Below are 14651 nucleotides of genomic sequence, written 5' to 3' on the forward strand. Positions count from 1 at the left end.
AGAGTAAAAGGTTTGAGGTTTCCTGAGATAATTTGATCCCTCCAGACACAGGCTGCTTTTACTAAATGCATTTCATTTTGGGATGCCATATGAGACTTCTGACAGAACTTGTGACTGGGTTCATAACATCCCTGGAACCGGAATTTTTGTGCTCAGAACAATAAAGATAATTTAATACTGTTTAATGTACCATATAATTCTGGATACTTTTTCTTTTTTTTTTTTTTTTTTTTCTCCTCTTTTTAACTATTTGGTCAGATAGTATTACAAGTTTCTCAGCATTTTTAAAATGCAGCAAGAATACATAAAGGTTTTGCTTGCATTTGTCCCTTTTGGAAAAAAATAGAGAACTGTCATTCAAATAAATAAAATAAACCATAATCCTCATTATTCTATTGCTATTGGTGTTAACTCCCTTTAGAAATAAATAGAAAAGCAGCTGGAGGCTGAGGATATTTTATAATCTTATCAATTGAAATTTCAATGCCTCAAGGAGAAAATTTCCAAAATAAATGTGACAGAAGATAAGTCCCAGCTTTTGGCAAAGTTTTATTAGAATGACTTGTTCCAGATCATTGTCTGATGTCGGCATGAATTAAGAGTATAGCAACACTTAAGTAGAGAAACAAATGTTCTTTTCATCTTGATAAATTTTTCAGAAGCGCTCTGCCCTGTCTTCGTGTTGTCAGTGAGACAGAAGCAGGGACACTGTCAAATCGTACGTGGTGAGCTTTTAGCTCATTCTGGTTAATTTTGCATCATCTGCTTTTCATCTTTCTTACAACTGACATCTCAATTTATACAGCTAAATATTTACAGTTCTATAGGTTTTTGTGGTAATTCTAGAGACATTTGGATTTCTCATAGGTATGGTGAACAGCAGATTCGTCTAAGGCAAAAGCAACTGTATGATCAGTTTCACATGCAATGGAACTGATGTAATGCAATGGACTTGCATGTATGTAAGGGCAGGTGCAGTTTTGTGTGCAGGGCTAAAACCATATCATTGCAGGGATTTTTTTCCTGTATCAACTCCACAAAACTTTAGTTTTTTGCTGGTGTGAATAGGGCTCTGAGAGGCAGTTGCCAGTTAAGAAGTAGAATAGCATGTTATTCTTTTCTTATAAATTGTATGAGTTACAAACTTTCATAAGCTATATATTAATTAGTTATTTCCAAAGAGTTAAATATTATTATTCTGATGACACCAGTTTATTTTGAGTGGATTCTGATACTTCTATGGGCCCCTGTGGTCCCCCTGTGATCCCCCTATGGTGTGATCTTCCCACCCCTTTCCATCCTGTGCGATGAAGAATTGTTCTGTGCTCAAGTTTCCAGATTTCTTGGCTTGATCTGTTCCAGGTTCCCTCAGCTGCCAAATGAGGAAAAATCTAGCACTAGAAATTTGGTAAGTGTACAGAACTGCTTCAGAAAGCAGGACTGGAACATACAGTGTACATGATTGACAGAGAAATCATCTGAAAGAACACAATGCCAGAAAGAATGAATGCAAACTGCTGATCTACACTGCGTTAATCAGTGGTACGCACCAGAAAGGAGACAATTGGCAAAAGACCATTAGAGATGGAGCTGGACTCTAACCCGAGCCCTCACCCTTACTTCGGACAGAGTTACCAGTTGGCAAGGAAAATGTACTCTTAAAAGACAAAGGCAGTGGAACCTGGCGGAGATGTGAAATAATCCTTCATCTCTTCTATGCACTTTGAAAAGATGCACTGAATCTCTGTAGCAAGTTTTAAGTGGTACACAAGGAATCATGTGTGAGTATGTGTGTAAGGGAGGGCAGTAAGAAATATCAGAATACACAGGACAGACTGAAATAATATGATCTGAAATAGACTAATGTGCCAAATACCAGAAAGATGAGTAGGGATAAGCAGAGCATGATGAATGAGACAGAAGCAGTGATTTATTTTGTAACAGGAAAGAGTCAGATTTGACATTAGAAGAAAACCTATCTATTAGTAATGGTGAAGCACTCAAACCAGTTTTCTGGGAAAGCAATGAATTTCTTATTGGTAACTTCTAAGAACAGTTTTGACTCTCATCTGTCAGGAATTACATAAGTGAAGTTGATCTTGGCTGTGCTCTGCAGCAGCTGTCGTGTGGCTTACATAGTATTGCCACAATGCCAGACATTTTGAAGAAAAAGAGGAATTTTGTAGCAAAAAATTTGTATACTTCATTGCATTCAACTCTGTGACCTACAAGTGACCAAGTACCTCAGGGTAGTGTATACTTTTTTTAATCATAGCATGAAAAATACTATCTTCAGCAATTCTGGAATTGGACAGTTTTGCATTCCCTTTCAGATGGAATTTTGATTATTTGTCTTTGAAATAAAGTTTTTATTAAGAGCATTTCAGATTGCTGTTCAGTTATTTTTGTGGTTTTTCTTTTTTAATGTTAACATTGAGAGTTTTCAAGATACTCCTAGCGGATTTGGTTATTTTTTGCTTCTGCATTTTCTTTCAATACAGTGGTAGATTTGCATTTCAGTAAGAATGAAAATGATGTCCTGTGCCTGATGAGTTAAGTCTCTTACTCTCCTGGCCCTTCCTTCAAGTCATTATCTGTGCTCCTTCCTCTGTTTCCCAGCTTCCAGTCTTTTACTGTTGTGATGCAGATCTATGGTATGATGGAAATCAAAGGGGTTGTAATGAAATGTCTGAAGCACAGTAGTGGAATCTGCTTTCAATTCATTAATTTAATGGATGTGTAAAATCTATTAAAATTGTTTTCAATACATAAGACATGTTATTGTTTGTTCTTTCTCTAGCTTGGAAGAATACAACAACATTAGAAGTGTGTCACATTTCTTTCCCATTAAAAGCTGCTTCACGCTTTTGGGCCTAAAGAAAATGTTTTCTGAAAACTAGAAAACTGAGCGGTGAAATAAATTGAGCCTCAAAAACTGATTGAAATCTCCAAGTCAATATACAAAAGGCATCCAAAGACTTGTGAAGTCTGACAGAATCTCCTTAGTGTTTGGTGTCTTTCATTTTGCATCAGGGCTTACTTTTTAGAAAAGTAGGAAAAAAAATACAGTGCTGTCAGGTGAAGCAGGCTGCCTGTTCACAAAAGCCTGAAATTGTGCAGAGCTGTAGATAATGCGTCTTCAGCAGATAACTGAAATAATACATTTCCTAAATTGGTTGCATTAAGCAATTACTGATACTGTAGCGGAAACCATATAATTTTCTTCCTTCCTCGTAGCCTCAGCGCCGTGTCACATTTCACCTACCAGATGGCTCCCAGGAAAGCTGCAGTGACAGTGGACTTGGAGACCATGAGCCCAGCAGTGGTGCCAGCACATCGCACCCGCTGCCCCTCGGCTTCCCTCAGGAGGAGTACTATGAGCAAGCATCACCCAACAGCCGGACAGAAGGAGACGGAAACTCAGACCCTGAGTCCAGTAAGTGACAAACTCTGGTCATGTTGGTCATTAAATTGCTTGAATAGCAGAAGAGGGCTTCCTTTTTAGGCACTGATCAAAACTGAATGTTGATCTGAACATAGCCAGAAAGGCCTGTATTTCTAACAATGCAGAGTAAGTTTGCCCACTTGAAAAGAAACGGTTTTGAGCTGTAAAGAGTTTATAGATTGCCTGGTATTTCTGTAAATCTGAGATGCTGTACACATAGGCACTTTCTGAAGATGTTAACACTTGCCTTTGCCGTTGAAAACACTGTTGTGAGAGAGTTTATGCTGTCTTCTATGGTTTCATATCCAACATTTCTGCACACACTAGTTTGCTTCCAGAAGGAAGAACTTCTGGATGGCACTACAGTCTTTAGAAATAAGGGTTTTTTGATTTCTCTTTTGAGAGCGACTGTGGTATGTGGTAAATATCTCAAAGAACTCTGCCACATGACTTAATTCAGCTGTTATCACAGGCTTTTTGTGACATGGAAAACAGAAAAAATCAAGGTGTGCGAGAGACTAGTCAGAGACCAGCGTTGCTTTCTCCGACTTGACCTAATAGAAACTCTAGTGCACTTCGGGCAACTGCTAATTATCCAGGGGCTCTTTATCTAGATTAAATTGAACTATGCTGTTGATGAAAAGACACCTGTAAGTATGGATGCCTCTAAGGCCTTGTTAGAGACCTAGTAAGTGATTTGGAAATACATCTGTTCTGGGCAAAACTAGACCCAAAACGTGAATTACATCTGCTTTATTATATTTTGAAGGATGAATTAGTAAGTCCAGTGAGGTTGAAATAGCTCTGTGAAGTGTATCTCAGCAGTGGCAAACACAACATCCAACAGAGAGCATTACCTCTGACTCAGAGTTGCCTCTGACAAAGTCATCCTGGCTTTTGGAAATCATGCTGCTGTCCTTGTTGTGTGCTACTTGAGACCAGAATCTGAGGGATTTGTCTGCATGAACAATGACCTCTCTGTTTTACTTCTAGTTCAGTAACTATAAATTGCAGACCCTAATGTTAAGACTTTAAAAACTGCAAAATTATGATTCCTGAAGTAATGCCAGAATATTTTTTTTTTCTGAGTTGAGAGACAACTGACAAGAACGAGCAGAAGTTGTGAAGTTTATTTGCTTCTGTTTGTGCTCACATATTTGAGGATGTAATATACCCATAAGAATGTTCTAGTCAGTCAAGCTGTATTTTTCACAAAATGAAAGTCTAAGAGGCTACATATATATCCCAGAAGAAAGCAAGTTTCACATATGTGTTGTTTGATGTCTTTTCTATCCATGCACATGATCTAAACTTCCTTTCCAGCTCCTTCTTCCTTTTATTCTTTGTAACTCTTATTTCTGATATGTAGAACATACATAGAATCAGCATTTGGGTTATCTCATGCGTAGAGTGTGGTGCATGGGAATTGTTAGCAGAGGAATGTGGATCCTGTCTGGCTATATAAGAAGAGGCTTGGGTTTTGGATTTGCCAGTGTGTTGCAATTTCAGGAGAAATAGGGTTCACAACTCTTCTAAATCGTTGGCCTAAAACCAGTACATCTGAATCTCATTGACGCATCACTGTACAGGCACCTGGTATCTCTTCAAGTGTGAAAACTGAAGAAAGTTTAATCACCTGTCTAATTATCTGATAGCTTAGTTTCAGACTTGAAATCACAGTTTAATTAGCGTTTCTTTTTCATGAAGATTTTTTGCCTTTCTAACTTGCATCTTTTTGTATCAATTTAATTGCCACTATATAACATGATGCTTACAGTATGTGAAGTGTAGTTTTTAGTCCTTTTTTTTGTGTTTCTTGCTTATATTAATGGCAGCAACTAGTGGCAGAAAAACATGGATGTATAAATGGATATCTCTTATCTGCTTTCATAAATTTAACCAAGAGATAAAAGGAAGACCTGTGACATATTTATATTCTGTACACTACTGAAAATTGACATACTTTTACAAGGTAAGAGCATTAGCAATATTTTGTGTACCAGTCTGTGAAATTGTTCAGACTGAGGTTTCTTTCATTCATCAATGCGTGTGTGGCAAATTTAGTCAGTAGTGGAAAAAATGAAAATGATTCTGACCTGATGGAGAGCTAAGGAGAGAATGGTCAAAAGACAACCTGTTGCACCTTCTCTTGTGGTAGCCAAAGCATGTGTATACCTGTTTGGCAAACTGGATAGAAGAATTAGACTGAGTTCAACTTGATTTTGTGCAGAAAAAAATATTTTTTAAGCAGATCAGTTCTTCAGTCACATTTGCTACATGGGACCTTACATGTGGCCAGCAAACAAGGCTGAATGAAAATCTGGGACAGAGCTTATCCTGGCTTTAAATCATCAACAAAGTTCAAGAGAATCAGTCTTAATTCTTAACAGTGGTAATCTATGGTTATTTAGCCACATACAAATGAGGTCTGCAGCAGAAATGTATGTTGATTATTAAAGATGGCATAGTTTTTTTTTTCCTCCAAAATACAAGAAGCATTTTACCTTGCTTTAATTCTTGTAGAGGTTGATGAGGTGAGGTGATTTTTGTTGAGGTGAGCGGCTGATGAAGAATTATGATAACGGAACTAAAAGTTCAAAACAGATTCAGTGCCTTCATGTGGTGGAGAGATTATCTTTCTACCAGGGTGTCAAAACTGATAGTGTTGTACTGATTTTTCTGGAATTCCAAGAGACAATGCTTCAAGAAAAATCTGTGCTCCTGAGCAAGTGGTGACATGATATGGCTTCTCCATTGGAACATGTTTGCAAGAAAGAAATCAAGCTATGCATAAACAGAACAGACTAAATGGTATCATAAATCTGCCAGTATGGTACTAGATTAGCTCTGTTATCTAATTTCACTTACCCTTTCCATATTGGAACAAATGTAGATTTAATCTATATAGATTTGAGACCTAATAACTATTATTATGACATTAAGGTAGAGCATTAGTAATTAAGGGAAAGACATATTAATGCAAGATTTGAAAAATGTTCATTCCTTGTTAATGAAATTGTCATTAAAAATGGGAACATATCAATGAAATATTCTACTATTTCAAAGCCAAGCATCACTAAAAATTTGGAGAAGGAGGTATATATGATATAAGAACGGGCTTTTGCTAAGGATTTGGAGTAATAGCAGTGGGATGAAGACTAGTAGTTGAAAGTCTTTCTCATAGGAACTGGTGTATGTAACTAGTATATAAATTTCCAGCTGAAAATGATAAAGAGAAAAACAACAGGGTATGACAAAGATAAACTATAAATCACCAGTACCAAATGCACTGTGAAAAAAAAATCCCAGTTTATTCCTAATACAACAAAAAGTGAAAAACAAAAAATAAAACCAACCAAGGCAATGATGATACCACAACTGGAGTATAATAAACAGAATTCCTTTCCAAGTTGAATAAAGGAGAACTCACTTGAGAAACAGGTATAAAGAATGATTTACTAGTAACAAGGGAATGGAACATCTAGACACAGAAAAAGAAATTAATATTAGTTTGTTTAAATAGCAGAGTAAAATGTGGCTGAGAACCTGGACTGTTCTCGAATAATAGAGAATGGGGAAAGAGAGATTGTGGTGGCAGAGTAAAGTACCTGTTTGCTCTATGGACAAATGGCGCTGTCAGTAAGCCAGGATAGGTCAGACATTTTGAGATTTCATATTTGAGAACAGTAAGTAGAAAAACAGAGAAAGAGAACACTAAGTGGATTCAAACAGGAGCTTGATAAATTTATGAGAGGAGCAAACAGAATGCCCTGTGTAACTGCAGCAAATGTATCCTGTTATCCAGGAGGTTCTCTTTTCTTTGTTCACAGTATAGAAGTTGTCAACAAATGTTGGCCAACTCAGTTCAGCTCTACTCTGCTTCCAGCTCCTGGCTGCAAATTGCAGTGTGCTGCTGGTGACCACACAGGCTGTTTGAGCCAAGCTGGTGGCCCTGTGGGAAGTTAGCCTTCATAATGATGTGCATGATCCAGTAAATCTCCCTGATGTTGTTATGAAGATGGGGCCAGCGCTGCTGCTGGCAGACAGCTGATGATAGGAAGCTTTCTATCCCTGGTGAAAATGGCAGCGTTTTTGGCTATACTGACTTGTCTGATAATCAGAAACACTGAAGTTGCTGAAATATGCTCTTTGAGCATCATGAGTAACTTTGCTCTGGCAGCTGGACTTGGGATCTTGTCCTGAGACACAAGAAAAAAAATAAAATTTCAGCATTTTAAGCATTTTGTTCCCTGCTTAAAAACTGACATAATTTTATGTTAGTTTGGGGGGTTTTTTTTGTTGCTTTCATGTGCTTTTCATATCACAGTAAGGATGAAATCCAAGAGTATTTTAATTCCATCACTGCTAAATTGTAAACTCACTGTAGCACTTAACTGTAATTTGAGAAAAATAGTAAGACACTGTCATTAGTTAAGGATAATAAATTCTGGGCTAAAATAGATCCCAGTGTAGTAAATCTGCCCACTGGGTGCCTCTACTTATGCTATATTGGGTTTTCCTATCCCTGTGGCTGTGTACTAATAATTAATTCTGAAAGTGCTGAGGTAATTAATCATTCTGAGGCAACAGAGTTTGATCCTCTACCTTTAATCAAATTAGCTTGTATGTAGATGGGAGTATGTAGTGGCTGACTAATTCTCTGCACCATTCTTTTGAAATGCCTACCTTTCTGATGAACCTCCTGAGAGCACCACCATGAATCAGGTGCATGTCAGCCAATAGGGTAGTCATCTGGTGAGCATTTGATTTAAAAGATGGGAAATGAGCAGAGATCAAAATCAGGATGTACTCAGCATTTACATTTTAAAGTGAAGTGCACCTTCATATAATTTTGGCATATCTTTGAAGGTACTAAATGTCTGAGGCTGACAACTGTGTATATTTTCCAGATGTTTTGGCAGTTTGTTCATAAAATCTCTATCTAATCATAATCACATATAATGAAGTAAGCCAACACCTGATCACATGTGGTGTTTGCCAGGGTTTGCTATTAGAACCTGTCTCATTCAATAGATTTATTGATGACCTGGATGAGGATACTGAGTGCGCCTTTAGTAAGTTTGCAGATGGCACCAAGCTGGTAGGAAGTGTCAATATGCCTGGGGGTAGGAAGGCCTTACAGAGGGGTCTGGATCATTGTGCCGAGGCCAATGGGATGAAGTTCAACAAGACCAAGTGCCAAGTCCTGCACTGTGGCTACAACAACCCCATGCAACACTACAGGCTTGGGGCAGAGTGACTGGAAGACTGTGTGGAGGAAATGGATCTGGAGTTTTTGGTCAATTGAACATGAATTGAATTTTGGTCAATTGAACATGAGCCAGCATTGTGCCCAGGTGGCCAAGAATGCCAATGGCATCCTGACATGTATCAGAAGTAGTGTTGCCAGCAGAAGCAATGATGTGATCATCCCCTTTATTTGGCACTGGTGAGGCTGCACCTTGAGTACTGTGTACAGTTTTTGGCCCCTCACTACAAGAAAGACATTGAGGCCCTGGAACATGTCCAGTGAAGGACAATGAAGCTGGTGAGAGGTCTGTAACACAAGTCTCCAGGACTCATGGAGGAGCAGCTAAGGGAATTGGGATTATTTAGCCTGGAGGAGTATCAGTGGAGAATTTACCACTCTCAACAGCTACCTGAAAGGAAGTGTGACGAGATGGGGGTCACCTTCTTCTGTGTAACTCATGATAGAATAAAGGGAATGACTTCAAGTTGGAGATTGAGCATTAAGAAAAGTTTCTTCTCTAAAAGAGCAGTCAGGCACTGGAATGGGCTGTCTAGGGAGGTGGTTGTCCAGGGAGGTGGTTGAATCACCTTAGTGATTCTGTGATTCTAAAAATTTCTGTAGAACAAACTGTTATGAGATTCTTGATTTTTTTCTGATGACTGGAGATGGGAGGGGGGGGGGACAAGGTCACATTGCAGAATTGAATTTACAGCAATGCAGGTGAGTGATTTTTGCAAGTGGACTTTTACTTGTACCTAGAGACTGCATATTCAGAAATAATTCTACGATTTGATAATTTGATCCCTGAGTGCCTGACTTAAGTATCATTAAAGCAGCTAGCGCAAAGGGGAGGAAATGGACAAAGTGAATGAAATAAAAATTACAATTGCAAAATATCCTGCAGCTCTAACTAACACACAGAGGACAACAGCACTATAAATACAGATAGTGATTTTAAAAAAAAAAAAATCTTTTCATTCCAGTAAATAAGGAGCACTCTATATAAATTTTCTTTAAAAAGAGTTATGGATGTTTTATTGATATCTGACTATGAAGAAAACCTTAATATACGTTTTCTACTTTGGGAAGATAAGGAAGATAAAATGCGCATTTTCCTGGATGTGGTGTTTTCTTTCATGCAGAATCATGCAGTTGTTCTCTTTGTGGCCTCACCAGCACTCTGTTGATCTTTTACACTACACACTGGGAAGAAGTAGTCCAGGCAGTAATGTTGTGTTTGTGAATGGCATCTAATAGCATTTATGATAGAAGTCAGCATAAAAGGATTAGAAAGAATAGCTCCACCTTACAGTTTAGAAATCAGTCATTTCTTGTGAAATAATAAAGAAGACTTTAAAACATTTGGTTTTGTATTGTTGGTTTTTTGTTTTTTCTATTTTAATAATAAATGAACTCTGACATCTGTAAATAGTGATGTAGTGGCAGACATTCTATAATACATATTTATGTTATCACTCAAGCTGACATGGTAATGGGTAAGTCTATATATTTTTTTCTGTTTGAGGTTTGTAAAAGTTTTAAAATACATTGCTGTGGCAGGCAGCCTGGCAGGACAGAGGTGGGTAGGGAAATTTCTTCCCTCTACTTTTTCAAACTCTTCTTAAATCTGATTAGCTGTCACATTTGCAGTAAATAGAGGCCCTGAAGCTTGACTGGGTAAGTGGAATCTAATTTGGAGCACCCTGTATCTGGGAGTATATTAGGCGTTTGATGGTTATGATAGCTTGAAAAGTCACAAAGGGCACTGATTAAAATGGAAAGTTTATCTGTAATGTATGAAAGCTGAAGCCATTGATAGAGTTCCCTTCTGGTGACAGCTTTGAAGATGAGTGTATCCTACCTATCTTAAATCTAGTTATGGATGAGATAGAAGTTTATCACAGAGAAGCAGATCTCTGTGAGCAAAGCAATCCCTTATCTTGTACACTGTGTTTGAAAATGACAAGTGAAGACCTGGCACAAGTGCCAAGTGACAACAACAGTCACAGGGACTTCGATGTCACCCAGCTCGAGTGAGTGCTCCATCAGAGGGAAGAAGTGGTCTTCTTTTGATGAGCTTGCCTTTACTTCCAATTTTTCCTGGGCCACCCATACAGTAAAATAAGCTTAATATGACATCTGTGTTTCTCAGTTACATGAGACAATTCATTTCATGTCTTTCTGTCAGTCTTATTTTGTCTGATACTTTCACGGCTGCTTTTTTTTTTTTTTTTTTTTTTTGAGACTACAGTGATGCAATCTGATTTCCTTTCTTTTTTTCAGTTTAAAGTGATCAGTAGCACCAAGAAGAGCATTTGGCTATATGAAATGTTAAGACATTTGTTAGTGTTTAGTTCTTGTTTTAAAAATAGAAAAATAAAAAAAAATCTTTTTTTTTTTTACACTTTAAATTACTTAAACCATATGGAAAAAAAATGCACATTTATAATTGTGTTTGAAGTATGTTATTTTATTACTTGATTACAACTACCAATGTGCCTTAAAAATTAAGAAGAAGAAAGAAGATTTGCAATTGACTGTACTCTTGAAGTTGCAGTATTTGCTGAGACAGATCTCATCAATTCAGTCAATCTAGTGATTGTTGTCATTGTGAAGAGATGTGGTCCTGGATGAACATCCATTGATATATTTTCTCTAAGTGGAATTTTGGTTACAAACTAAAAACAGTTGGAATTTTGTTTCTAAAAGCTCAGGTATACTCTCATTACTGAATGAGTGAGATAATTTGCCTTTACTCTTCAAAGATCTTTTTGCCTGCTGGAAAAGCAAAGCAGCATGTTTTCAACAAACTGCTGTTTTCGTATATTTTGAGGTTATCTAATCTGCATTGTCATGCTTTTATTTTCTGGTTGCTTAGTAAACCTTAACCTTTCTACGTTAAGGTCAAGAGAAGTACTTGTGCAAGCCCTGCATCAAAGGAACGTAGGGCTGTTGGCAGTCTACATACTGTTGATCCTGGTGTGATAATGCCAATTTTTCTTGAAGTCTCCTGGCCACTATTGTTACACACATTCTGAAAGATGAAATAAATGTCTGAGTTAAGCTGGAGAGACATAAACCAAATATTTATGGTGACAATTTTTGAGTGATTTTGCAAGATGTTTTTTTAGTGGATTGTTTTACTCAGAATAAAATGTTATTCTATACTTATATTATGAAACCAAGTGACATTCTAATTGTTCAGAGTTGGTTTTGGAGCTGTGTATATTCTCAATTTCAAAATAATTTCAGCCAGATGCTGATGTCTCACGTGTTCTTTTCATAACTTTCATCCTGCTTGCATGCTCTCTTGGTTATTTGTACATATCCATGTAAACTCGCTGTATTACAGGCAGCGCTTTTGCTATGTGTTTGTTTGAGTCCGAGCACAATGCAGCTGCTACACTGATTTTTATGATATAGTTGCAGTAAAAATGATCTCTTTCATACTTTCATACATCATACTTTCATAATATAAGTGGTGCTGATCTATACAAACAACATATGCTATACTAGCAACACTTGTAAGTGCATATCAATTTTATTTTTTCTTATTTCATCCTGTGAAATTAGGTAGGTAGCTTGTTCTGTACTAGATCCCCTAAACCTAATCACACTGTTAATAATGGTGTGGATTGGGTAACTCATCATGTTGTGGACAGGCAGGAGTGTTCTCTGAATGTGGAGATGTTAGCATGCACTAACAGTGCTGTGCAGTGCCATGGTGGGCCAGCATCATGCTGGTTTGATATGCAGTCACCTGTCTGTCAGATCAGCTGTTTCTCTCAGATTCTTGCAGTAGGAAGTTGGTTTAACCTTACCATGTAAAGCGTCTGGCAAGTGTTCACCTGAATCTGTGCACATTACTAACGCTGATTTGCTGATTTTATTTAAAAATTGTGTTATTTGTGTTACTTGTCTGCGATCTTAACTGTTGGTGCCTAAATCAAGCGATTTAGATGTGATAGTGAGATAGAACAGGAGCTCACAGTATCTTCCCTCTTTTTCTGCTTTGTGCTTTTAAATTTTTTTTCTGACATGTCCTGCTTTCAAACAGCAGTGCTGCAATGCTTCTTCAGAAACATTTTAAAGCTCTGCTTAAAGCCTTAGGTCCTCAAATTAAAATCCCCTCTAGATAGTCTTTGGAAACAACAAGTGATCCCTTTGAAATGCTCCTTCCACATTTAAGGATTTGGATCTAATTCTGCCTACTACTACTGTGCTTGAATTCCTCTTACGCAGAAAAACTCTGCTTCCTTGACATATCAGGAAGAACAATGGCACTGTTTCAATAGTTGTTCTTTTGTCTGGTTATCTTGATTGACTGTCCAAAAATGTCCCAGAAGATGTGTCCTCTTTGGGATGAAACGTTATAAAATCCATCCCTCACTTACCTAATACTTTAACAGAAAGCAAACGTTTCTCTTACGAAGAAAAAGACTGTACTTGAGTCTCATACCAATCACATACTGAAGAACAGCTTGGAAAATGAAAGAACACCTCTGCCACTCTTCAGTAGTGTTACACATGAAGAAAAACAGTGGCAGTAAAGGGAGATTGGGTTGGTGAGAGAAAGCACTTTGAAAACTATGAAAGCAAAAACTGTTTTTATCATAATACAATTGATATCAAAGCTCCTCTTTATTCACATGCTAATTTTTTTCACTGGGAATCAAATATCACTGATTACATATTCTGTTGGGGGTGGAGCTCCTATACATCTGTCTTTAAAATTAGCTTGTTAATTCTCTTTTTTGGGAAGATTGCAAGCATCTCTTTCCACAGGCCCCACTGACTGTCAGCATATCATCACTCTGACCTGCCTCCATACTGGAATGTATTCACATCATTGTGAAAAAGATCCGTGCCAGAGATCTGCAAATAAAGCTCATCCTTTACAATTCTTTGCTGAGTCCTGTGAATGGAAAGGCATTTAGATATGTCTCTATGTGGAATCTGAGTTGTATGATAATTAGTTTAGCTGATTAAATTATGATTTGTATGTTCTAAAGGAGAGGAACAGTTGGATATCAGGTTGCATATCAAAATAACTAGTTTTCTGTTTGACAATTCGTAATTGCAAGATAGCATTTTCCCAAAAATCTAACTAAGGTACTTTCTCTTCAATTCATTGTTATGCTTTTATATGACTCTACTAATCTACAGACTGATTTCAGAAGTGCAATGCTGTGAAGTGTTCTGGAGCTGGAAAAGGATAGTTCTTTTCTCTTTTTTTTGATTTCCCTTTTTTATTTTCCTATACTCTTCTGATTGTTTGATAGAGTGAGGGCATTTCTGTGGAAGGAATTTGTGTCAGAATCATTGTGTGATTTCTGGCCCTTAATTTGTGTCAGAATGGAGTGGGTTGCCAGATTTGTGTCACAGCTTCAGAAATGATATTCTGTCATCCTGTAACTGGCACAGTAAAAAAAAGGACTAAGGAGAGAGCTCTGACATTACTATGACTTACTTTTCTACTGGAATCAGCTATTATAACAGTTAGGAGGGCTCTAACATTAATACTTAACTGCCCAATAAACTTAATGAGTGCACTCGGTTTATGTGAAAGTGTCTGCCTTTGTAACAAGAAAGCCAACTCACAAAATCTCGCTGCAAGCAGCAGGAGATTTTCTATCTTTGAGCTAAGATGAGGCAAATACAGTGAGGCCGTTAAGGAGCATTTCAGAGTAGTGTTTGTTTCTCATAGAGAGCATGCTGTGACAGGCATCTTGCAATCAGAGATCTTCTCACAGAGCCAAAGCAGTTGAAAGCAAAGGGAGAAAAGAGATTCACGTTACATAAAATTGCCAAGGAGACAGCTGTCCACATCATGATAATTCAGTGCACCAGCACAAAAATCAACTACACTGCTTGACAATACTGGCAGAAATCCCAAGAAAAGCAAGATATCTGGGAGCAGGGAAAACAAGTAAATGCCCTAATCTGATTCAAGCT

The 14651-nt window shown here is 37.5% G+C and overlaps 1 protein-coding gene across 2 annotated transcripts in view; it reads left to right on the forward strand.

Annotated features, from left to right (window-relative positions):
* The window catches only part of PCDH11X (protocadherin 11 X-linked), a 389820-nt gene that overhangs the window by 256829 nt on the left and 118340 nt on the right, over positions 1-14651 (forward strand). For both annotated transcript variants that reach the window (XM_052673093.1, XM_052673091.1), the window contains exon 5: positions 3238-3436. In XM_052673093.1, coding sequence (XP_052529053.1) covers positions 3238-3436 — 199 coding nt within the window. The remainder of the gene's footprint in view (positions 1-3237; positions 3437-14651) is intronic.

This window comes from Tympanuchus pallidicinctus, unplaced genomic scaffold (genome assembly GCF_026119805.1).
Source record: "Tympanuchus pallidicinctus isolate F22 unplaced genomic scaffold, pur_lepc_1.0 scaffold13, whole genome shotgun sequence".
Taxonomy (NCBI): domain Eukaryota; kingdom Metazoa; phylum Chordata; class Aves; order Galliformes; family Phasianidae; genus Tympanuchus; species Tympanuchus pallidicinctus.